This window comes from Balaenoptera physalus, assembly GCF_965194825.1.
Source record: "Balaenoptera physalus genome assembly, chromosome: X".
Lineage (NCBI taxonomy): Eukaryota > Metazoa > Chordata > Mammalia > Artiodactyla > Balaenopteridae > Balaenoptera > Balaenoptera physalus.
In genome coordinates, this window is record NC_138903.1 from 109,446,323 (window position 1) to 109,473,640 (window position 27,318).

The 27,318-nt window shown below is 38.5% G+C and overlaps 1 protein-coding gene across 1 annotated transcript in view; it reads right to left on the reverse strand.

Annotated features, from left to right (window-relative positions):
* The window catches only part of TENM1 (teneurin transmembrane protein 1), a 569,033-nt gene extending 541,973 nt beyond the window's left edge, over nucleotides 1-27,060 (reverse strand). Inside the window, exon 1 of the mRNA XM_082446781.1 lies at nucleotides 21,824-27,060. Coding sequence (XP_082302907.1) covers nucleotides 21,824-22,040 — 217 coding nt within the window. The 5' untranslated portion in view covers nucleotides 22,041-27,060. The remainder of the gene's footprint in view (nucleotides 1-21,823) is intronic.
* Between the last annotated feature and the right edge of the window lie 258 nt (nucleotides 27,061-27,318).

Genomic DNA, 27,318 nt, shown 5'->3' on the forward strand with positions numbered 1-27,318 from the left:
AAGCAAGTATTTACCCTGTGTTTAAAAAAAAAATAAAGGACATGATCTTTAGTATCCAGCAGACATATGTTTAAGTCTCAACTAGGCCACTTACTAGATGTGTCATATTGGGAAAGGTAACTTCCCTCTCTAAGTCTCAATTTCATCACCTGTGAACTGGGATTATAAGTGTGTCTAAATGTCATAGGGTTGTCTTAAAGTTCATGCTTAGCACAGTGTCTGACACATAATAAATATTAGCTCTTACTGTTCTTGAAAATGGGAAAGCATGAGCATTTATTTGCTGAAATATAATTGTTCACGGGGTCCTACCGTGCTGTCTTTGTTAGCCTAGAAGCGTTTTTCTGCAACAGCTTTCAACTTTATTTTAAACTTGGGAACTCAACAGAGACTGATTTTTGTTTTGTTTCAGCTTTTCAGAAGTCACCTATGAAGTTAAGCCTCTTATGTGGATTAAGTCAATGGCAATATTGATTTGGGCTTTTTATGAGCTACGAATTCTAGTTATCATAACCTTTCAAGGAAGAAAGAAAAATCCCCTAGAAGATTAGAAACTCTCCCATTCTCACTCTGAGTAGACTAAATTGTAAAATAATCCAGTGGATGCTTACTTAGGAAGGCCGTCCGGATAATAAAGAGCAATATTTCCATTTATTCAACTACAACATCAATTAGAATGTGCCTCCTATATTCTACCAATGAAGGGAAGTGTTCAGATAAATTTGTTCAATTTTTTAACAGTTCCTGAGAATTCCCAACATAATAGACCTATTAATATGTACAGAGTTTTGATTATATGTATAGGTGTGCAATGATAGTAACTGAAACGAGATTGGATCACAAAACTTTTCAAATGGGTTTGTGGCATGAAGGCAATAGAAGGTGATAAAGAATCCAACAGGATAAGACTCATCTGCTACTGAAAGGTCTTTGAGGTCAGTGCCATCAGCAAGTATTAGAGGGAGTACATGCTGAACTACTTTGGATAGAGTTTTTAGAGAGCTACAGTGTAACAAAAGCCATGACACTTCTGGTAGATTATAGCAGAGGAAGGCTCTTCTAATCTAATTGGTTAATGTGCATGACTACAATACTGAAAAAGATGGATGTTAGACATTTGATTTTCATCAATATTCTTTCAGGATTTAAAATTTTTATTATCTGGTGTTAATCACGTCATTTTTAGCAGACATTCTCAAGAAGATCTGAAGTGAAAACCATTCTCTGGTGTTCCACAGCAACTTAATTGGAGGTCTTACAATTACAATCACTATGACAGAGCCAAAAAGTTTGTTAAGCCTGTTTCCACTACTGCTCATCCATATAGTTAAGCTACAGAGCAAATACATAAGAATTTACGATCCTCAATGAACTCAGACCAGCTGCTGTGGACATAGCATGTGTCCTTATTCCCATACATAATGTTCCGCTTCATTCATTTTCATATTATTTCCAGTGACACAATTTCCTAGATCCTAAGAATGGGTAGGAAGTCACTCTCTGAAAATGGCTGTAATTGGCATTCTGTGAGTGGAAGGCACCTGTGAAAGGATCTGACAATTGGGAATAATATTTGTGTCCCAGCAGCTTTCAGAATGATTTATGTATGCAATCTCAGTTGATCCTCTGTACCACAGTAAGCAAATATCATCTTTATTTTACATAAGAGGAAACAAAACCTTGTAAAAGTTACCTTATTAAAAGAAAAAATATGTTTTGAGAACTTACCTATGTAGCGAAGTCTACAAGAGTAAAAAAGACAGTCCCTGCCCTCAAGAAGTTTACAGTTTAGTTGGAGACACAAACAAGTTAAGAGTCAGTTACAATTAAGAGTGATTGGTGCTTTGGTAGGAATATGTACTGAGTGCTGTAGGAGCACATAGGAGGGGCATCTAGCTGAGATTGCACAGGACCAAGAGAGGCTTTCCAGAGCAGGCAGTGTCTAGATGGAGACTTGCAGGCTAAGAAGGACCCAGCCAGGTGATGAGAGAGGAAGAGCAGGTTTATAACAATGCTTCAGCCACAAATGAAAGCTGGTGCAAGTGAACCTGGGGCTATACCAACATTTGGAATCAACAGGAAGAATTTTACCAGTTCCAAAAACAATAAAGAAATAAGGGACCATGCCAGTAGGGTTGGTAAAGTGGTATAGCTAGATGGCATGCACCACAAAGGAGCAGGATTTTTGTTTTATTGAGGTTTGTTGGTTTTTAACATAAGGGTTTTAGTGCTGCAGTGGGAACTGAGGTTTGTGGAGTGTGAGAGAGTGAAGAGTAGCTCCAAGAAAGTGGCTGATGGAGAAATAGTAGCCTCAGAGGAGAGTCATGTCTGAGGCAGGATGGAAGGTATGAGGAATTGCCTGAGAGAGTTGCAGGGGAAGGGGTGCCCAAGGCTTCATTCATTCAATTCAATGCCTTCATTCTTTGAGGAAATAGTTACTAAGCACTTATTCTGTAATGACACTGTGCTAGGCTATTAAGTAAATCACTGTTAGTTCAGTAGTCTTTCTCTTATACCATCCTGAATAATTTATCAACAAATACATCAAAACCAAGGTATCCAACTTTTTAATTCAATTTATAAATATTTGTTCAATTCCTGGCTCACTATGTGCAAAATATTGCACTATAAAAAATGCCCAGTTACTGGTTAATAATGTCTGGTTTTAATCCATAACCTCCAAGGATGGGACAAGGGGAAAGGGGCTTAAAGTTCTACCTGTGGAATTCTGGTAAAATACGCTCAGCAATAAACACTGTCAAACACTAGAAAATGGTACAAATTCCTTGATGCCTTCAAAATCAATAATCAACAAATACTTATTGAATGCTTCCTCTGGAAAACAGTGATTACTGCGTTGAACTCTGGTGAGACTTAGGGTATAAAGAATGAATAATTAGAATTGCTACACTTACATAGGGAAGGAAAAATCAACACACCCCACTATCACCAAAGCTTGGTGATACAAGTGAAATAGAACCAAATTTCACAAAACTCGTAGAGGGGTAGGTTTTGTGTGTTCCTGCCTGAAGGCATGTTCTCTGAAGGTCCTTGGCAGCCTTGTGATTCAATTTTAAGTGCTTTGAACTTTGGTTCAGAACCTGAGTAATAAAAACTGCTTAATTGGGTTCCTTTTTACAGCTTCTATTTTTTTAAGCTTTATTTTAGCAGAAGTTCAAGTGTTTGACCAAGAGAATGATTCATGAGAGTTTGTTTAGTTTGTTGAAGTTTGTTTAGTTTGTTGAAAAGGTAACTTTCTGATGGCACTCTTGTTGAATCTGGACATCACATAAGATTACAAATCCAGGATAACAGCCCTCCACAGTGTTCTTAGGAAGGCAGAACCCTAAAAACGTGGGCTCCAAACTTTTACTGAAACGTACATTTCAACCCTACAATATTTAAGTATGTGCAAATAAGAATTGCAAATAGACCTTTTAGATCATCTTACTAGTACAAGTATAACCACGATTAAAAGTCTAAATAATAGGGAGTCTCATTTAATTGGAATTATCTCCCTTTCCACTCATCACTGGCAGCTGGCATTGATAAGAATGAGATAATTATGAACAATACAAAGCCACCTCCGAGCTTTGTTTCTATATTTCTACACTGAGGTCATTCTTCATTGGCTTCTACATCTATAGCCTAGTACAATAAAACTGGAAGTAACTGATCAGGATAACCCCCTCCTCATACACAGAAAGTCACTTAAACCAATCCCACATCCAAATCCAACTCTACAAACTAAGGCATGGGAAAAAGAAGACTCACACATTTTAGAAAGCTTTTTGTCAATGAATTTTACTCTAACTGTTGTTAACTGCAAAAGGTTTTGAACTTATATTTCAATTTTATCTAAACTTGTTATTTATGGTATGGCAAAGACTACAAACCATTCAGACAAAGCATCATACACTAAAACTATCAAATACTCTTCTATGAAAAGTAAAAAAGATATATAGCAATCAAGGTGGCCAAAATTCAAATTTGAGCCTCTTACAAATTTAATTTACCAGAAGAGAATACTAAGTGCGACACATTTAATAAATTCATTTGTTCAATAAATATTCATCAAACACCTATTATGTGCCAAATACTGTTCTAGGCTCTAAAGTTAATTCCAAAAGCATGGTGGCAGAAAGATGGCATAGCCAGCCCAATTGTAAGTCAAATAGTTCAGACAGGTTGCATAGCCCATTGACCATATATACTGGCCCTGCCAACCACAGTGTGGCTTGGAAACAGCATGCTGACTGATGGACTTGGCAGTGTGTTACAGTTAGGATGTAGCAGAAATCAGCTTTATTGCCATCTATATAAGAGGTAGTTTGAGAGGAACAATTGAGAAACACATAGTTTGCCAGCCACTAACACTTGCTGAGCGTACTTGGAGCTTAGGGCATTTGAAGTGGGAAACTATGGGAAAAACAGGAGGCATGTATCCATGTTCGAATTTTAGATGCTACTTCATATAGCTTCTCTTCTGTTTTGCCTCTCCATTACTATATACAAGTATGTCTTGCTTAAGAAAATGCAATCAATAGGAAAAAAATCAGAGAGCCGTTCCATTAAAAATTAATCTACTTCACTGTTTCTTTAAGTTACATATATAAATTATATAAATATAAAACTATAAATTATGTTACATACATATAAATGATGATCACAAAATATATGTGTATTTATACATAGAAAATGTACAATAAAATTCTGCATTTCCTTTGACTCTCATTTTTCAATACCACAGATTACCTTTTTTCCAATTAGTGAAGGTGGTTTTGGACCATATTTATTGATTAATTTCAGACACATTTGCATTCAGCCTACTTGTATGTCAATGTGATAATTTTTTAAAGTGTTCTTGAAACTCTAGACTTGAACCGTTAATGAGGAGACATAATTGGACTTTAGTAGCGAAGCCTTGTAAATGTCTTAGTTGAAGGTAGAGAAATGAATCTTACCTTAAACCTTTAAATTCTATGAAAGGTTTGGGCGTGTCCTTATTAATTTCATTTTTTTTTTTTTTTGCCTTTGAGCTCATTTCTAACTTCTTCTTACATGACATAAAAGACACAAATGGTCATTTGCCCAAACAGTTAAAGACTCAAGAGTAATAAAATTAAATATTTCATGTGTTACAGGAATGACTGGCACCAAAATAGCACTGCATATGGTTCAGTTTATACTGACGGGACAGCAGAATCCTCAGCTTTTAGTATAAAGGCTTCAAATGAGAATATTTCCAAGGTTCCAGAAGATTCAAGATTTATCTTCTGTCACCTCTAGACCCTTTCAGAATTATAATGAGAAAGAAAAGTGCTGAAGATAATAAATAGAACTTATTTGTATATGGAGCTAGTTCTGCATCACAGATGACCAAAAAAGCAGAATAACAGTTTTCTGACAGGGCAATTTCCTGACAGGACATGTTGGCATACCTCACAGTCATTCCTTTGCAGATATTTAAAACTGTTTTTTGCTGTTCACAGAAATATAAAGCTACATTTTCAAATGCCAATTCTGAAATCTTGTTCAAATCTTTGTAATAAAAGAGAATCAACATGTAACATGGATATAGTCTCAATGAACTCTATGAATCCTTCAAGATGCCACAGCTTCCCTGTTATGTATTGAAACAAATCCATGCCCCTTCACTTCACTTTTTAGGTTTAGCAACTGCTTTCTTCTATATGTCACCAACCTCCCTTTTTCATCAATCTTCAATAGTCTCTCTGCTTCAGCCATGTTATCTATCATGTTTGTCATTCAAATGATCTGACTTACCCTTGTCCGGCCTTTGTGTTAACCATATAATAAATGGGCCCTAAAGAGTTAAAAGGAAAAGAACAAAGCTTTTTTCCCCCAGTCTTCACAACCCCAGGGTATATATCCCCTTTGAGCCTTCCCTGTAGCTGAAGCAGTTCAAAAAGAGGAACCAAATTATGCACCTAAAAAGAGGACAGTTGCTTTGTTTCCCAGGGCATAGTCATTTCTGTGACACTCAGCCAGGGAGCCAGTCTTTTCCTTCTGAAATCATGTAGATCCTCAAAGGAAAATACATAATTCCACTGAGTAAAGAGCTATTTAAGAAGAAAACACCAGAATTATTCTCCATACTGTGGTATAGGTTTTAATCTAGATGGAGAAAGAAGCATTAAAGGGTTAAACAAAGTATTAAGCAAAGTGGGCTCAGGGACAGGCAGTTGAATGGATGAGTGTGCAGAGATGAGATATTTTCAGACTGAGAGCAAAAGGTCATGTAGCCTCAGAAGCAGCAAGGCTGAAGAATTGGGAAACTGACCGAGCTATTCCTTGATAAAGAGTGTCCATCAACAAGAGAGATGGTCAAAGGTAAAACCACACTGTGTAATATGTCTATAATTAGTGGTAACTGTGTATTGTTTTATAAAGTTAGTTTAAGAATCTATATAGAGAATTACTTCCATGAAATTTATAGCCCTACTAGGTGAACCTCCCATTTGATAATGACTTGGTATCTAGGAAGCGACGAATTGTGACTGACTGTGGCTACCTATACTCGTGGCTAAAGGATGAAGAGCAAAGGGGAGTTTTACAGAAATGAGGACTTCCTGAAGGTTGCATGAAGGTACAACTTCTATAGTGCATCACTGTAAATATCCTTCCTCCAATTTTCCACCTATTTGGTTCTCTTCCCTTCTCCAAAGTCGGCTTCCAAACTTACCTGTGCAATATATATTTTTGCACACATCAGCCTAACTTAAAATCATTTGTATGTAGGGGTGTGTTATATAAATGTCTATATAAGGAAATATTGTCTCCCTTGTCGGAAACAAAATGCAGACCATCTGTGGATTTAGCACTGGGTAGAAAACTTCCTAGCTGATGATGAACATAATAAATCAAGGTGACTGAATGCCAAGGGAAGGTGAAATTCAGGGGCTGAGCCTTCCACCCCCAACAGCTTCTCCTTGTAGCTTCTACTTTTAGTACTAGATCGTGGAAGATCTAAGTTGCATTAACTCAGGGGACATGAAATTCCCTTAGCAGAGAATCTTAACCCATGGTCCATGGATGTAGAATGACTTCTAGCTTCCTGAAACCCTTTAAATACATGGCAGATATCGTGTGTGTGTGCATTTTTTTCTGCAAAGAAGATACAGAGCTTTGATTAGACTCTCAAAGCATTTAGTAGTGCGCCCCCCTCTACCCCCTGCTGTGAAGAACCATTTCTCTGGGCATTGGGACGTGCTGAAGGATTTTCAGAAGAATGGTGTGATCTGATTTGTGTTTTTACAAAGATCACCGGTAACAATATGGAGGAGAGTCTGGAGTTCCCTTTTCATTAGAAGAAGAAACTTTAACACATAAAGTAAATACCCTATCTCCTTTAAATCTGTTACAAAGTGGCACCCCCCAAAATAAAGAATTTCCAACTTCAGTTTGGCACTCAATACTGTTTGGAAACCATTTTTTCAAATGAGAACAAATATTTAAAGCATGGAGCACAGTGTGGACATCAGGTACTAGGGCTGCACCTAATAGTGTAGTGGAAAGAACATCAGTCATGAATTTACTTTTTGGCTCTGCTATTTACTCAAGCTATGTACTTCTATAAAATAGGGGTCATGGCGATTATCGCTACATCATAGGGTTATGACAAGGACTAAATACAAGCGATATGTGAACCCACTCAGCAGACTACTTGACACATAGTGGTCAATAATATTTATTGTCATTAATATTCCCACATCTCCATCTTCCGTCCTGCCTCACCTGAGCTGCAGATATGTATGTACACTCCATCTTGGCCAGGTCAAAAACCTCCCTCATTATTCATCTGCAGCTCTTGACTTGATGCACACTTTCAGCAGACAACCTTCCCCTCCTTTATCCAAGACTCGAACTTCAACACTTGCCACTCCGTTTTGGAATTTACTTCCTGTCTCAGAGGAAGCAATGAACCCTTTCAAAGCCTTTCCTTCCACCTGAGATTCCGAAACATTCTCCAGTAGAGCCTTATTCCAGTCATTATATTCAGTTGTACTCACTCTTCAAATCCTTGGATTTGGCGTCTTTCTCTAAGATTATTGAAACTGTTTACTCTAAGGCAGCGGATCCTCGTCTGGATGCACATTGGAATTCCCTGAGGAGATTTTTTTAATGCCTGGGTCCCACCACTGAAAATTCTGATTTAATTGGTCTGAGGAGCAGTGTTGGCCCTGGGATTTGTAAAACTCCCTAGGTAATTTTAATGTCCAACCAAGGTAGAGAATCTCTGGTCTAAAGTCAGAAATGACCTTCTAATTGCCTGTTTTATTGCTTTTTCTCAATTTTCATTCTATTTGTTGAAGTGTTTGACTATTTAGTCACATCTTCCCACTGGAAAGCCTCTTCCCTTAGCTTATGCGATACCCCTTCCCCTTGATTCTTCTCTGACACCTCAAGACCAACTCTTTTCTTCTGCCCACTACTTTAAATTCAGATGTTTCTCAGGGTATTATATTTGGCTCTCTTTATTTCTGACTGTACATATTCTCACTGGATGATTTTTTCTACTCTCACTACTTCAGGAACCATCTATTTCTAGATGATTACACACACACACACACACACACACACAGACACACACACACAGTGACACCATTTCCTTGAACTTAAGATCTGAATCTGGAGCTATCTCTGCATACAGTAGTTGGATCTAATGTCAGACTGCCTGGGTTCCAATCCCAGTCCTATCACTTACTACCTCTGTAATATTGGGCAAGTTATTTAGCATCTCTGTGCCTCACTTTACTCATCTTTACAATGGGGATAATAATGATTCCCAACCTCATAGCATATGGGGAAGATTAAATAACATAATCCATCTAAAGTGCCTTACTCAATGCCTAGTGCTTAATGAATGTTAGATATTTCACTTATAATCATCGTTATCATTCCCCAAAGAGAGAACATGTTTCTAGCTTCTAGACTCTCATAGTACTTTACCTACACCACTATTGCAACATCAATCATACTGCAGCACTGTAGCTGGTTTATACCTGCCTTCCTAAACGTACTCTGAATTCTTTGAGGGCAAAGATTGCTTCTTATTCATCTATATCTTCAGAGTTTAACACAGAACTTGGCACAGATAAGCAGACCACAGATAGGAAATAGGTTTCATCTCTCTTGCTAACTCTAATTGACTGACAATGTTTGCATGGAATGCTGTGTTGATAAGGATGTGAGGCTGCAGTTGGGCTCAGCAAGAAAGAGCACCACTGTTTGATCAGGGATGTCTGCCATGGGACAGGTAGAGAGAGCAGTGGCACAAGTGCCGTTGATATCCCATACCAGTTTCAGATGCTATATAAATAATTGTTTATTGATTAAGTTTTCATGAACAAATTATACTGGCTGAAAGACATGAGCAAATTGGAGGTGTTGCTAAATAACTTTTAGAGTTTAATTTTTTGGGCAATCATTATAGATTTTTATGCTAGAAACTTGTGACAACTAGAAGCATAACATGCTTACAGCAGAAAATTCATCACAGGTGATCAAACGCTGTTGAAATTTTTATTTCATAGGCCTTGCTACATTATATTACACCTGCCATCTGTGATATTTACCACGTAAGTACAGATTCTGAGGTTGAGTTCTTTCAAGATTTCTGTAGGAACTGTTATCCAAACTGTTTAGACATAGGCCAACAAGAGTTTATACTACTGCTAAGTGCTTGAAATAAGAGTCAAGAAATGTGCTTTTCAAATCTGGGCTTCTGTCTACACCTTGAACCCACAAGTGGCAATACTGTTTGAGCAGCTTCTGCTGTGGGATGAAGTGGCTTATTAGCCAGGGGCAATTAAGAGGAAAATAATAGTCACTTGTGCCCATTTATTTCAAGATGAACTGCATTCACCTAACAAAGTACCTGGAACAGTTGACACTAGATGAATGTTTGATGCATAAATGAGTAACTGAAAAAATGGATGGATGGATAGATGGATGACAGATAAGCTTTGCTCCCACGTAATCTTGGTAAATACAGATTGGCAGTTTTAGTTTTTTTCCACCAGATGGCGATAATGTGAGATTTAGGTTTAGGTTGTAATACAGAAAGCAGAAAACAACCAAACAAACAAAAACCATATTAGGAGAAAGAGAAGCCACAAAAGACAGGTTAAGAAGGGAGAAACGAAATGTCTGTGTCAGCTGCAGTATCTCAGGAGTCTACGATCTTCTGGGATTTGTAATAGGTCCTCCCTATACCTTTTTTTTATGCATGGGTGACTTTCATTCATAATTACTTTTCAGTAAAATGGCTATATTCAAAACTAATCTTACCTGTTGTAAAAATTATAGGGCAATTCTCATAACTATAATTATTATCCTTGATTTATATATCCATTTTTTTTTCATTTGTTTTATACTAATTTCTTAGTTAACTGATGCCTCCCTTGGAAGTAAGGCTGCTTGGGAACAGTTGCCAGCCTGTGTGCCTCCAGGAAATGTACCCCTGCTATTACCTACCAAAAATCATATAAAGTAAGCTTGCCTAAGGCTCATTCATCCTATTAGCAAAGAATTGTGAATAATATTAGATTAGTGTCCATCTCTTAATTCGAAAGCTTTTGGAAAATAAGAAAACCAGTTTTAAAATCCAGCACTCTGTGTACATGGCAGAGGGGGGGTTCTGCTTTCTTGGCAAATAAAGATAAGAATATGAAGATACTTTCAAATGGGATCAAGTATTTCCTCTTATTAATATTTCCCCCCAACAAGCCCTGAATTGAATGACACTGTAACTTCCCTAAAAAGTGGAAAACAACAAACAGACTCAGGAATATTTCATTATAAATTACATAGCATATCATCTACCCTTTACTAAAGAAAAATCAGAACAGAAAACCTTTTTAAACCTCCTTGTAAACCCTTGGTCATCGGAACACAAAGAGGCTGACAAGGCTTTTAGGGAAGGAAATGAAGGGAAACTAACAATTACTGAGTCCCTAAAAACTTTCACACTTATGATCACAATTAATCAATATCACAACCTCATGATGTACATATGAGAGTCACAGACTTGATTTCCAAACTCAACTCTTACTACTTCTTAGCTGCAGAAACTGGCAAAGTATTTCTCTCCAAGCTTCAGTTACCTCGTTGGTAAACTGGAGATAACCTCTCATATCTCATAAGGCATGCATGAGGAGTAAATTTAAGCATCTAGCAGAGTCCTGGAACAGAGCAGGTACTATTCAAGTTTTTTTTTTAATTATTATTACTACTTTTATTTTTATTATTGTGATTATGGTATTGATGATGATGATGATGAAGTCAACTTTGCAGTGAACTTTACAGGCTCAGAGGGCTGAAGTAACTTGCTTAAGGCTGCACAGCTGGTGAGCTTAAAAGGCATCTAGCACAGTGTCTGGCACTATAGCAGGTGCCCAATCAACACTATGTTACCTTTCTTCCTTCCTATCTTAAAACTCAATGATTTTCTGAGAATTTTATTCCTTAAAAATAATGTCAGGCTCACCTTTAGCTAGGCTGATGCAAGATGCTACCATATATCTGTGAAAAATCAACAACATTTTTTTTAACACACAGGTAGCAATATATGAACTAGAACAACAAAGAGGTTTCCAGACTTCACAGAAAAGATGATCACGGGGCCCACCGTGTTGCCTAATGTAGGTTAATTCATTTCTCCCCCAAAGAGGCACATATTTTCCCTCCTAGGTATCTCTAAAGATCATGAAGTCAGTGGCAAGAAGACCCTAAGTTTCTAGACCTTCACCTCCTGGATCTTTATACTTTACATAACTCAATATAGCAAAGGATGGTGCGAGTTAAAAATTTAAATAGGTTGAAAACATGTTTATTTCAGTTCATGGATGATAGAATCAGGTTTTTGTCCTTGACTTTTTTCAGGTCTCACTCTACACATTCTCCCTGGGTAATCTCATCCATCCCCAGGCATCTCCTACTATAAGAAACCTGTGAATTCAAATCTACTTATATCAACAGTCCAGAACTTTCCTGAACTCTAGGCACACATTAACAACTGCTTGACAGGAAAATCCACCTGGATGTCACCCAAGCAACTTAAACTTAACATGTTCAGAAAGAAACTCATTCTCTTCCCTTCCAAACCCACTCCTATTTCACTTCTCTTGGTAAATGGATCACCATCCTCCCAGTTTTCCAACCTTGAAATTTAGAGTCATCCTTGACTCTGTTATCTCTTTCAACCTCGACAAGTAATCAATTACTAAGTCTTATCAATTCTACCACACTAATACCTCTTGAATATGTTTCTTCACCTCTACTGATACAGCCAGAGCTTAGACATTCATCACCATTCTTAGCCTGGGCTAATTCAGTGTCTTCATAGATTGTCTCCCTGCACCCAATTTTCCCCAATTGCAATCAATCTTCTATACTGCTGCTTACACATCTACAATTTGCTTCTACAATTCTCATCCTAAAAATTATAATTCATCGTGAAATTCTCTATCACTTAAAAGCGTTTTTAAAAAAAAAGTTTAAAGAAAAAAAGGAACTCCTAAATTGGTCATGCAAGACTTTTTGTCATCTGGCGCCAATGCACCTCACGCTTTTCATATTGAAATTTTCATCATGCTAGGCCTTTTCACAGTTTTATGCTTTTGCACCTGCTAATCTACCCTCTTGGAATGTCCTTTTCCTAGTAAACTCTTATTCAAATATTAAGACCTTGATCAAATATCACCTTTCTATGGACCCTGACTCACCCATGTACTTCCATAGCACTTTATCTGTAAAAGTACTTACTACATTTAATTGTAATGATTTGTTGGATGCCTATTTTCTCCACCACATTATGAGTTTCCTACAAGCAGAAACTATCATGGTCATCTCTATCCCCAGCATCTGACTTGAGGCCTGACACACAGCAAGTGCTAAATAAAAACTGAATGAGTAGAGAGCACTTCAAGATGGCAGAGGAGTAAGACGTGGAGATCACCTTCCTCCCCACAAATACATCAAAAATACTTCTACATGTGGAACAACTCCTACAGAACACCTACTGAACGCTGGCAGAAGACCTGAAACTTCCCAAAAGGCAAGAAACTCCCCATGTACCTGGGTAGGGCAAAAGAAAAAAGAAAAAACAGAGACAAAAGAATAGGGACGGGACTGCACCTCTGGGAGGGAGTTGTGAAGGAGGAAAAGTTTCCACACACTAGGAAGCCCCTTCACTGGCGGAGATGGGGGGTGGGCAGGGGGGAAGCTTCAGAGCCACGGAGGAGAGCGCAGCCACAGGGGTGCGGAGGGCAAAGCGGAGAGATTCCCGCACAGAGGAGCGGTGCCGACCAGCACTCACCGGCCCGAGAGGCTTGTCTGCTCACCCGCCGGGGCAGGCGGGGGCTGGGAGCTGAGGCTCGGGTTTCGGAGATCAGATCCCAGGGAGAGGTCTGGGGTTGGCTGTGTGAACACAGCCTGAAGGGGGCTAGTGCGCCACAGCTAGCTGGGAGGGAGTCCGGGAAAAAGTCTGGACCTGCCTAAGAGGCAAGAGACCATTGTTTCCTGGTGCGCGAGGAGAGGGGATTCAGAGCACTGCCTAAACAAGATCCAGAGATGGGCGCAAGCCGCGGCTATCAGCATGGGCACCAGAGACGGGCATGAGACGCTAAGGCTGCTGCTGACACCACCAAGAAGCCTGTGTGCAAGCCCAGGTCACTATCCACACCTCCCCTCCCGGGAGCCTGTGCAGCCCGCCACTGCCAGGGTCCCGTGATCCAGGGACAACTTCCCCGGGAGAACACACGGCGCGCCTCAGGCTAGTGCAATGTCCCGCTGGCCTCTGCCGCCGCAGGCTTGCCCCACATTCCATACCCCTCCCTACCCCCAGCCTGAGTGAGTCAGAGCCCCTGAATCAGCCACTCCTTTAACCCCCTCCTGGCTAGGCGAAGAACAGACCCCAGAGGGCAACTTACATGCAAAGGCGGGGCCAAATCCAAAGTTGAACCCCAGGAGCTGTGTGAACAAAGAAGAGAAAGGGAAATCTCTCCCAGCAGCCTCAGGAGCAGCGGATTAAATCTCCACAATCAACTTGATGCACCCTGCATCTGTGGAATACCTGAATAGACAACGAATCATCCCAAAATTGAGGCGGTGGATTTTGGGAGCAACTGTAGACATGGGGTTAGCTGTATGCGACTGACTAGTTTCTGATTTTTTTGTCTATCTTAGTATAGTTTTTAGCGCTTGTTATCATTGGTGGATTTGATTATTCGTTTGGTTGCTCTCTTCTCTTTATTACTTTTTAAACTTTTTTTAAGTTTTAATAATTTTTTTAATTTTAATTATTTTATTTTATTTTTTTCTTTCTTTCTTCTTTTTTTCTCCCTTTTCTTCTGAGCCATGTGGCTGACACGGTCTTGGTGCTCCACCCAGGTGCCAGGCCTAAGCCTCTGAGGTGGGAGAGCTGAGTTCAGGACAGTGGAGCACGAGAGACCTCCTGGCCCCACGTAATATCAGTCAGCGAGAGCTCTCCCAAAGATCTCTGTCTCAACGCTAAGACCCAGCTCCACTCAACGACCAACAAGCACCAGTGCTGGACACCCCATGCCAAACAACTAGCAAGATAGGAACACAACCACACCCATTAGCAGAGAGGCTGCCTAAAATCATACTAAGGTCACAGACACCTCAAAAAACACCACCAGAAGTGGTCCTGCCCACCAGAAAGACAAGATCCAGCCTCATCCACCAGAACACAGGCATAAGTGCCCTCTACCAGGAAGGCTACACAACTCACTGAACCAAACTTACCCACTGGGGGCAGACATCAAAAACTATGGGAACTACGAACCTGCAGCCTGTGAAAAGGAGACCCCCAAACACAGTAAGTTAAGCAAAATGAGAAGACAGAGAAATACACAGCAGATGAAGGAGCAAAATAAAAACCCACCAGAACAAACAAATGAAGAAGAAACAGGCAGTCTACCTGAAAAAGAATTCAGAGTAATGACAGTAAACATATCAAAATCTTGGAAATAGAATGGAGAAAATACAAGAAACGTTTAACAAGGACCTAGAAGAACTAAAGAGCAAACAAACAATGATGAACAACATAATAAACGAAATTAAAAATTCTCTAGAAGGAATCAATAGCAGAATAACTAAGGCAGAAGAACGGATAAATGACCTGGAAGATAAAGTAGTGGAAATAACTACCACAGAACAGAAAAAGGAACAAAGAATGAAAAGAACTGAGGACTATCTCAGAGACCTCTGAGACAACATTAAACGCACCAACATTCGAATTGTAGGGGTCCCAGAAGAAGAAGAGAAAAAGAAAGGGACTGAGAAAATATTGGAAGAGATTATAGTTGAAAACTTCCCTAATATGGGAAAGGAAACAGTCAATCAAGTCCAGGAAGTGCAGAGAGTCCCATACAGGATAAATCCAAGGAGAAACATGCCAAGACAAATATTAATCAAACTATCAAAAATTAAATACATAGAAAAAATATTAAAAGCAGCAAGGGAAAAACAACAAATAACATACAAGGGAATCCCCATAGGGTTAACAGCTGATCTTTCAGCAGAAACTCTGCAAGCCAGAAGGGAGTGTCAGGATATATTTAAAGAGATGAAAGGGAAAAACCTACAACTAAGATTACTCTACCCAGCAAGGATCTCATTTAGATTTGATGGAGAAATTTAAACCATTACAGACAAGCAAAAGCTAAGAGAATTCAGCACCACCAAACTACCTTTACAGCAAATGCTAAACGAATTTCTCTAGGCAGGAAACACAAGAGAAGGAAAAGACCTACAAAAACAAACTCAAAACAATTAAGACAATGGTAATAGGAACATACATGTCGATAACTACCTTAAATGTAAATGGATTAAATGCTCCAACGAAAAGACATAGACTGGCTGAATGGATACAGAAACAACACCCATATATATGCTGTCTATAAGAAACCCACTTCAGACCTAGGGACATATACAGACTGAAAGTGAGGGGATGGAAAAAGATATTCCATGCAAATGGAAATCAAAAGAAAGCTGGAGTAGCAATTCTCATATCAGACAAAATAGACTTTAAAATAAAGACTATTATAAGAGACAAAGAAGGACACTACATAATGATCAAGGGACCAATCCAAGAAGAAGATATAACAATTGTAAATATTTTTGCACCCAACATAGGAGCACCTCAATACATAAGACAAATGCTTACAGCCATAAAAGGGGAAATCGATAGTAACACAATCATAGTAGGGGACTTTAACACCCCACTTTCACCAATGGACAGATCATCCAAAATGAAAATAAATAATGAAAGACAAGATTTAAATGATACATTAAACAAGTTGGATGTAATTGAGATTTATAGGACATTCCATCCACAAACAACAGAATACACTTTCTTCTCAAGTGCTCACGGAACACTCTCCAGGATACATCATATCTTGGGTCACAAATCAAGCCTTGGTAAATTTAAGAAAATTGAAATCATATCAAGTATCTTTTCCAACCACAAGGTTATGAGACTAGATGACAATTACAGGAAAAAAACTGTAAAAAATAAAAACACATGGAGGCTAAACAATATGCTACTAAATAACCAAGAGATCATTGAAGAAATCAAAGAGGAAATCAAAAGATACCTAGAAACAAATGACAATGAAAACACAATGACCCAAAACCTATGGGATGCAGCAAAAGCAGTTCTAAGAGGGAAGTTTATAGCAATACAATCCTACCTCAAGAAACAAGAAAATCTCAAATAAACAACCTAACCTTACACCTAAAGCAATTAGAGAAAGAAGAACAAAAAAACCCCAAAGTTCACAGAAGGAAAGAAATCATAAAGATCAGATCAGAAATAAATGAAAAAGAAATGAAGGAAACAATAGCAAAGATCAATAAAACTAAAAGCTATTTCTTTGAGAACACAATAAACCACTAGCCAGACTCATCAAGAAAAAAAGGGAGAAGACTCAAATCAACAGAATTAGAAATGAAAACGGAGAAGTAACAACTGACACTGCAGAAATACAAAGGATCATGAGGGATTAGTACAAGTAACTATATGCCAATATAATGGACAACCTGGAAGAAATGGACAAACTCTTAGAAAAGTACAGCCTTCCAAGACTGGACCAGGAAGAAATAGAAAATATAAACAGACCAATGACAAGCACTGAAATTGAAACTGCGATTTAAAATCTTCCAACAAACAAAAGCCCAGGACCAGATGGCTTCACAGGCGAATTCTATCAAACATTTAGAGAAGAGCTAACACCTATCCTTCCCAAACTCTTCCAAAATATAGCAGAGGGAGGAACACTCCCAAACTCACTCTACGAGGCCACCAACACCGTGATACCAAAACCAGACAAAGATGTCACCAAAAAAGAAAACTAGAGGCAAATATCACTGATGAAAATAGATGCAAAAATCCTCAACAAACTACTAGCAAACAGAAGCCAACAGCACATTAAAAGGATCATACACCATGATCAAGTGGGGTTTATCTCAGGAATGCAAGGATTCTTCAATATATCCAAATCAATCAATGTGATAAACTATATTACCAAAAGGAAGGATAAAAATCATATGATCATCTCAATACATGCAGAAAAAGCTTTCAACAAAATTCAACACCCATTTATGATAAAAACCCTCCAGAAAGTAGGCATAGAGGGAACTCACCTCAACATAATAAAGGCCATATATGACAAACCCACAGCCAACATCATTCTCAATGGTGAAAAACTGAAACCATTTCCACTAAGATCAGGAATAAGACAAGGTTGTCCACTCTGACCACTATTATTCAACATAGTTTTGGAAGTTTTAGCCACAGCAATCAGAGAAGAAAAAGAAATAAAAGGAATCCAAATCAGAAAAGAAGAAGTAAAACTGTCACTGTTGGCAGATGACATGATACTATACATAGAGAATCCTAAAGATGCTACCAGAAAGCTAGTAGAGGTAATCAATGAATTTGGTGAAGTCGCAGGATACAGAATTAATGCACAGAAATCTCTTGCATTCCTATACACTAATGAGGAAAAATCTGAAAGAGAAATTAAGGAAACACTCCCATTTTCAACTGTAACAAACAGAATAAAATACCTAGGAATAAACCTACCTAAGGAGACAAAAGACCTGTATGCAGAAAACTATAAGACACTGATCAAAGAAATTAAAAATGATACCAACAGATGGAGAGATATACTATGTTCTAGGATTGGAAGAATCAATAATGTGAAAATGACTATACTACCCAAAGCAATCTACAGATTCAGTGCAATCGCTATCAAACTACCACTGGCATTTTTCACAGAACTAGAAGAAAAAATTTCACAATTTGTATGGAAACACAAAAGACCCCAAATAGCCAAAGCAATCTTGAGAAAGAAAAACGGAGCTGGAGGAATCAGGCTCCTTGATGTCAGACTATACTACAAAGCTACAGTAATCAAGACAGTATGGTACTGGCACAAAAACAGAAATAGAGATCAATGGAACAGGATAGAAAGCCCAGAGATAAACCCATGCACTTATGGTCATATTACCTTTGATAAAGGAGGCAAGAATATACAATGAGGAAAAGACAGCCTCTTCAATAAGTGGTGCTGGGAAAACTGGACAGCTACATGTAAAAGAATGAAATTAGAACACTCCCTAACACCATACACAAAAATAATCTCAAAATGGATTAAAGACCTAAATGTAAGGCCAGACACTATCAAACTCTTAGAGGAAAACAGAGGCAGAACACTCTATGACATAAATCACAGCAAGATCCTTTTTGACCCACCTCCTAGAGAAATGGAAGTAAAAACTAAAATAAACAAATGGGACCTAATGAAACTTCAAAGCTTTTACACAGCAGAGGAAACCATAAACAAGATGAAAAGACAACCCCCAGAATGGGAGAAAATATTTGCAAATGAAGCAACTGACAAAGGATTAATCTCCAAAATTTACACACAGCTCATGCAGCTCAATATCAAAAAAACAAACAACCCAATCCAAAAATGGGCAGAAGACCTAAATAGACATTTCTCCAAAGAAGATATACAGATTGCCAACAGACACATGAAAAGATGCTCAACATCATTAATCATTAGAGAAATGCAAATCAAAAGTACAATGAGGTATCACCTCACACCACTCAGAATGGCCATCATTGAAATATCTATAAACAATAAATGCTGGAGAGGGTGTGGAGAAAAGGGAACCCTCTTGCCGTGTTGGTGGGAATGTAAATTGATACAGCCACTATGGAGAACAGTATGGAGGTTCCTTAAAAAACTCAAAATAGAACTACCATATGACCCAGCAATCCCACTACTGGGCATATACCCTGAGAAAACCATAATTCAAAAAGAGTCATGTATCACAATGTTCATTGCAACCTTATTTACAATAGCCAGGACATGGAAGCAACCTAAGTGTCCAGCAACAGATGAATGGATAAAGAAGATGTGGCACAGGGCTTCCTTGGTGGCGCAGTGGTTGAGAATCTGCCTGCCAATGCAGGGGACACGGGTTCGAGCCCTAGTCTGGGAAGATCCCACGTGCCACGGAGCAGCTGGCCCCGAGAGCCACAATTACTGAGCCTGTGCGTCTGGAGCCTGTGCTCTGCAACAAGAGAGGCCGCGATAGCGAGAGGCCCGTGCACCGCGATGAAGAGTGGCCCCCGCTTGCCACAACTAGAGAAAGCCCTCACACAGAAAGTAAGACCCAACACAGCCATAAATAAATAAATAAATACTTTAAAAAAATAAAAATAAGTTAAAAAATAAAAAAAAGAAGATGTGGCACATACGTACAATGGAATATTACTCAGCCATAAAAAGAAACGAAATTGAATTATCTGTAGTGAGGTGGATGGACCTAGAGTCTGTCATACAGAGTGAAGTAAGTCAGAAAGAGAAAAACGAATACCGTATGCTAACACATATATATGGAATCTAAAAAAAAAAAAATGGTTCTGAAGAACCTAGGGGCAGGACAGGAATAAAGACGCAGATGTATAGAATGGACTTGAGGACACGGTGAGGGGGAAGGATAAGCTGGGACAAAGTGAGAGTGTGGCATGGACATATATACACTACCAAATGTAAAATAGATAGCTAGTGGGAAGCAGCCGCATAGCACAGGGAGATCAGCTCGGTGCTTTGTGTCCATCTAGAGGGGTGGGATAGGGAGGGTGGGAGGGAGACACAAGAGGGAGGAGAAATGGGGATATATGTATACATATAGCTGATTCACTTTGTTATACAGCAGCAACTAACACAACATTGTAAAGCAATTATATTCCAATAAAGATGTTAAAAAATAAACGTATTGAGTAATAATAGGTTATTAAAAGGAAATTAGGATGACATCTTTAAAGACAAACTTATCTCGTCGCAAAATTCATTTTGATCACAATGCAGAGAGACAAAATCCGAGGCTGGCTAGCTCTTTATATTGACTTTATATAAAATTGCTTATACTTTTAGAACAAACTGTCACCAGAAATACATTCTTATTTAAATTCACAACATTATTAAGTCAAGTACTCTACACTCCAATTCCATAATCCACAACTCACCATTGTAAGTTCATATTCTGTAAAGACAAACTTATAGAGAAATATTTGAATGGTAACTACACTTTTCTTAAAGCATAATAGAACACCCCCAGAAAAATTCCCATAAGAAGATATTTTCCAATTTCCAGTTACGCAGAAGAATAAAATTACTCATAACAAAGTTTCAGTCTTTAGCTGAATAAATAGGGAAGATTAAAACGAATTACTTGAAAAGACAGATGTAAGACCTTTAGCAAGTATGTTAAGAGCTAAAAAATGAGTAACATAGTTAATATAAACATTTAGTGTATATCTAAATGTTGGTATGAATATCTTAAATCTTTGGCTCCATTTAAAGATTTTCTAACGTAAGATTCCAATACTAATTAGAATACAGCAATTTTCATTTGTAATAACCACACTTTACATGATCTGTGGTCCCCGAGAATTTGCATCGCTAACAAGTCTGTGGGTGATGCTGGTCCGGGGTCCATGCTTTGAGAACCACTGATCTAGATAAACAAATTAATTTTTTAAAAATCTCAACACAGACTTATTCTTTTTAAAAAAAATAACCTGTGCCAATGTCAGTATCTTTTTTTTCCCTGTGTAGTTAAAATAGTCTAATACCGCATATCTATCAATTGAAAAGAAATAAGGAAATAATATTTCTATCTACCCCTGTTTTCTATTTATTAGAAACTGTCTTGTCAATCCATAATTGAAAAACCAAGGCTGTCCAAAGGATATGTCCCACATTATGGCTGTGGTAGGAAGGGTTCCAACCGATTCTTACCTTCTCTTAGGACTGTGTTGCACAAGGTTTCAGCATTCTGTGGACAAACTTTCTGGACCTCTGCTTGGTAGTCCCCACTAACCTTTTTAAAGCTCTTTTAGATGCCAAATATTTATTTGAGACTTTTGTCCCATATAGGCAATGGCTTGAAAAGCACTTAGCTGTTTACTTTTCATCTTACTATAAATTATTTATCCTTCAGTCTGTAAATGGCTATTTGTAGGATTAGACAAACTTTGAATGCTCTGATAAGAGGATTGTTGCATCCAAATTCATGCACAATCCGACAACCTCAGCTGGATTGGCATATGAAACAGATGCTCTAAGCGTATGTAAGTAGCGCGAATTATTAACCAGTTAACATCAGCAAATTTGTTTTTGAAACTTAAGTTTATGCATACAAGCATTCCCTAATGAGAAATAATATTAGCTATAAAAATCCAATAAAAACATACCTTGAGTAGATTTCTCTACTTCTTTCCTCTTCCTACTCTGGCTATTGTAATTCATCCTCAGCTCTTGGTTATACTCATGCAGAGTTTCTCTGGAGTTGTATGTCTGTCTTGGTTTTCTTCCATCTTCACTCTCATCGGAAGAACTAGTATAAGCTAGGTCCATTTCATGCTTGACTTTTGGCAGAGGCTGATAGGGTTTGCAGTCTGTTTGCTCCATCTCTGATTAAGCAAGCTCAGTTTCATGAAAAAAGGAACTCCTTTAATGTAAGCAGTCCTGAAAGAAAGAGGGAAAAACACAAGCCGTCTTAGATTTGTCCTTTTGCGAGAAAATGCATCTGGCCGATTCACAATTGGTCCTGATAATACTGTCAAAGGAGGGGAGCAAAAAACAAACTAGATGACATGAAGCTAGCCGGAGGCAATAATAACACTGTGTTACACGCATACCTTGTCAAGCAGTTAGGATTAAGTTGGAGGTAGCAGTATTAGAAAATACAAGGTGAAAGAGAGTCAGCCTTCAAAAATATTTGTATTGGAAGGCAAATAAAGGACAGCGTTGTTCTATGGTGTGTGCATCTTTTTAATGTTAAAGTCTGTCGTCAGATTAAAAAAATATTGTAAGATTTGAAAGTGGCCAGAAGTACAAATATTAACCCAGCACATCCTACATCTGAAATGAAAACTGGTAAGAGAACTACATTCAGAAAAAAACACATACTTGCCTCTGGTTTAATATTGCATTTAAGAAAGGGGCTCTGAGGAAGAGAATGATTCTGAGTTAGAGAGGCTCATGAAATAAAGTGTCCTTAAGGGGGACTGAGCTCTATGTGTTCATACTGTGGCTTCTGCGCCTCAGGCTTGCAGAGCATTCTTAATGAGTTAGGTGGTGGTAAATTTTTGTTCTTCATAGTACCGAGAGGATATAAACAACACTTCTGGTGAGTATACTGGTGTAGGAACAGCAGGATCTAAATTGGGTTTAGAAATAGAGATTTAACACTTCATGATAAATCACTGAAAGAACCCCCCTTCCCCACAGAATGCTGAGCTAGGAGCCACTAAGGCTCTTAAGACCCATAGAGGCATTATCCACCTTACTTAGCACAGAGTGGTTTGAGAAGATCAAACGCCACCTGAGATGTCAAAGTCTTCTGAAAAGTTTAAAGTCCTGTCAAAATGTTCTTATTTTCATTCTCTGCATTATTTTATCATCATTTTCATCCGCTGTTGCAACTCTGCAACTTGGTCCTTTCATACAATGTTAAAGAAACCTAGCTTGAAACCAAATAATGCCACGATTTTATTTTGCAGTGAAAATGACTCCCTTATTTTTCTTCAGCTCTTCACCATATGCATTGTCAAAGAAATCATCAGGCATCTAGATAGTGGCTCCTTTATCATGTACAGTATCTCACTTTTTGGAATTTCTATTGCATGTACAGCAAAAAGAACACTGAAATCACTCAATAAAGCTTATCGATTGACTGATATGCATTCAATGGTACATAATGCTTCGTAGTATGAGCAAAGTTTCACTAGTTGAAGTCTTAGTTCCCTAACCAGGTCCTTGAAGGCAGACTCTGAGTCTTATTCCTCTTTATGTCCCCCATACCACTTAGCACTACTCTAGGCACATACATAGTAAAAACTATTTAACTCCTGAATCTACAAATTCCATTAAGTGGCCCACGGAGACACCTAGCTTGGTTGAACTGACAGCAGAGTTGAGCATCCTTGGAGAGAAAGCAGATAAAGTATTATAAATGAATATATACTGACGATTCGACAATAATCTAAGCTCATGCCATCTCATGGCTTCACATACTGACTATACACTCACAGTCCCCCAATCTGTAGCTCCAGCATAGGTCCCTCCCCTGAGCCATAGACTTGAATATCCAACTGCTTACTCAATGTCTCTACTTGGATATTTAAAAGGTATCTCAAACTTACTATGTTCAAAACTGCTTCCCTTCCCAAAACTGCTCCTTTCATAGTCTTCTCCACCTTGGTAAATGGCAACTTCATTCTTCTGTTTGCTCAGGCCACACTACTTGAAGTCATCCTTGATTCCTGTCCTTCACATCCCACATGCAATCCATCAGTTCATCCTGTAGGTGTTACCTTTGAAAAATATGCAGAATCCAACAACGTCTCTCCACTTCCCCACTACCACACAGGATTATTGCAAGAGCCTCCTAATTGATCTGCTGCTTACACCATCAATCCCTTATAGCACGTTCCCCACGCTCCAGTCAGAATGAAGCTTTTAAATCTAAGTCATATCATGTCTCTTCTTGGCTCAAAAGTAGCAATGGCACCCTATTTCCTTTAAAATAAAAGCTGAAATCCTTACAGTGACCTAGGTGGACCCCTACAATGTCCACCTCTCCCTCCCCTAACGTCTCCAAACTCATCCTCTGATATTTCCCCCATCTCACGCACTCTAGATGTATTAGCCTTCTTGCTGTTTCCAAAAATACCAGGCACGATTCCACCTCAGGGCCTTTGCAACCTCTCACTGTAAACCACTGAAAAGTGTCATTTCTCATCCTCCTTCCTGCCTTTCATATCACTTGTCACTAAATGATATACTGTATATTTTATTTGTTTATTGTCTGCCACCTGTCTCTCCCCTCTAAAATGCAACCTCTATGAAGGTAGATATTTTTATCTGTTCTGTTCATTCCTATATCCCCCAAATGAGCACAGTGCCTTGCATATAGTAGACATTTGATCAATACCTGTTAAATGAAATGAATAAACCATTGCCAAGACTCACAAGAGGGGCCAGAGAGAATATAGAAATGAATAGGCCATAGTCTCTGCCCCCAAGGAACTCACAGTTGTTATGTAATATAAGTGATAAATAAATAACTCTACTACAAAGCAGAATGAAATGACTCAAAAAAAAAGACAAAGTAATGTCTGAGCACCAAAGATGAAGATATTGGGAAAGGACTGCTTATTTGTTCATCACCAACACCATCACCACAACCACTGAAATTCCATTGAGCATCTAAAGCCAATTTTAATCTTTCTTCTTAGGTTCCCATAGCATATTCTTCAGAAAGTAAACAGTTGCCTGGATTTTAGGCCTTGACTTAGCTACAAACACTGCAAAGTGAGAAATGTACCAATAGCAGACTTCCCGAGATGCACTGTTGCAGCTGAAGATTGGACTTTCACCCAGAAAAGGAGGCATCAATAAAATTCACTTCACTTCATTTTAACCAACACATACAGTTCTTTGTTCATTAAAGACTGAAAGTTTACTGAGCAGAGGCGGAGAGCTATTTTCCACATAAGGTCATTGATAATGCAAAAATATCAATCAAGGACCTTATAATTAAAAATAACAATAACATGCTTGATAAAATGTTATAATAAGGAGATAAATAGATATTATTTTATTTTCTAAAGCACACTTCCGATCTCTCACTTGCTCTTTCAGTAAAATCTTTGGTTCACTCTGCTTGGGATTAACATAGCAGAGGTACGGCCAAAATAATGCTCCCTCTTAAGACTCAGCTGGTTATAAATTTACACCACTCGAACCTGACAAGTTAAATTTAAAAATGAAGAACATCTCACTTCTAATGCCTAACGTTGTGTTTTGGTTACTATGATTTATTATGTTAAAATCACCTGTATTTTTATGTATGGAAATCTAGACATTCTTCTTTCCCTCAGTATGTGTACTTGCAACATGAAAATGAGATGAGAGAGAGAGAGATTCCTATGGCCATTCTGAACCATTCTTGAAGTTCTAATCACAGTTATTCACAGCTATAATCATTGAGTGTCCCTTGGAAACAATCTTACACCACAAATTGGTAAAAACCAAGAGAAAATAATCTTTCCCTGTTCCCTGACCCTCAACCACAATTTCTTATGTTAAAATCTATGTCAGTGGACAGAGGTGGCAGAAGATATACTCCAGCTCTGTTTAGACACATGATACGGAGGCATACATAATTGTGTGCCTAGAGCTGTGAAAGTATATAACTGTGAGATTTACCAAGGTCTTGAGAGACAGAGCTTGACGCTACTCAAAACTAGTTCACCTTTTGAAAATAAAAAAGTGGTAAAACATTAAGAAAGAGATTAATATTTTAAATGTAACGAAGTTTGAAAGCACAATAATTCTGAAAAGATGCTGTTCTAAATACTAAGGTAAAGAATAGGCTCATATCTGCTTAATTGACTTTTTCATTCAGTGCCTGGAGGTCCACTGACAAGCCAATGTCATTTAGACATGATGATGACATTATCAACTAGTAGAAAAACCAAAGGTACATATAATGCAATTCACATCAAAATAATTCTTTATTTCTCCATTATTTTGATAATGATAAACTTTTTTTAAAAAAGCAATTGTGGGGGCTTCCCTGGTGGCGCAGTGGTTGAGAATCTGCCTGCCAATGCAGGGGACAAGGGTTCAAGCCCTGGTCTGGGAAGATCCCACATGCCGCGGAGCAACTAGGCCCGTGAGCCACAATTACTGAGCCTTCACGTCTGGAGCCTGTGCTCCGCAACAAGAGAGGCCGCGATAATGAGAGGGCCGCGCACCGCGATGAAGAGTGGCCCCCACTTGCCGCAACTAGAGAAAGCCCTCGCACAGAAACGAAGACCCAACACAGCCATAAATAAATAAATAAACCCAAAGTTTAAAAAAAAAAAGCAATTGGGTAGGCAAGCGCATGCTGCTAATGTAACAGAGTAAAAAACAAAGAAGTCAATTATCTTTGCTACTGCAGAAGATCCATTCAGATAGATCACATAGTATAAATTCAAATGTCACCACCTGTGGTTTACCCTTGTGTTTTCCACTTTCTACTTGCTAACAAGATAAACTCCAAGGTGACTTCAGAGGAGACCCAAGGAGGTTTTATGTTTATTTCTTTAGTCACATAAGGCTATAGAGAGACAATCTGGTATGGGGAAATCACTGGCCTTGGAATGGCAGGATTATCACAACAAAAGCAGCAGCTGCCCCAGCAGCAGCTAACTCACAGCAGTTATCAGGTATCAGGCCTACCAGACACTGTTGTAAATGCTTTACATATATTACCTCTTTTCATTCTTATAGCACCCTATGAGGTAGGTACTACTTTTATACCCATTTTATAAAGAAAACCAAGGAACAGAACAGTTAGGTGACTTGCCCAAGGTCACACAGCTAGTAAGCAGGAGAGCTGAGATTTCAATTCATACAATCTGTCTCCAAAGGCCACGCTCTTGATCACTATTCCACTCTGTCTTTCAGAAGAATACCTGGAATAGTGGCCTAAGGTACATCATCTTCCCTCTCTCGGGGCCTCTAGTTTACTTAAATATAAAAGGAGAGTAGATTATCTCAAAGAGCTCTTCCAGCTCTAAAATCCCATGATTGTATACGAAATTGAAGGGAAGCTTAAATTGATTGCCCCCCAAAATGGTGGGTATATTCAAAGCCAAGTTTACATTATTTATCATTCCTCCTCCTATCAGCT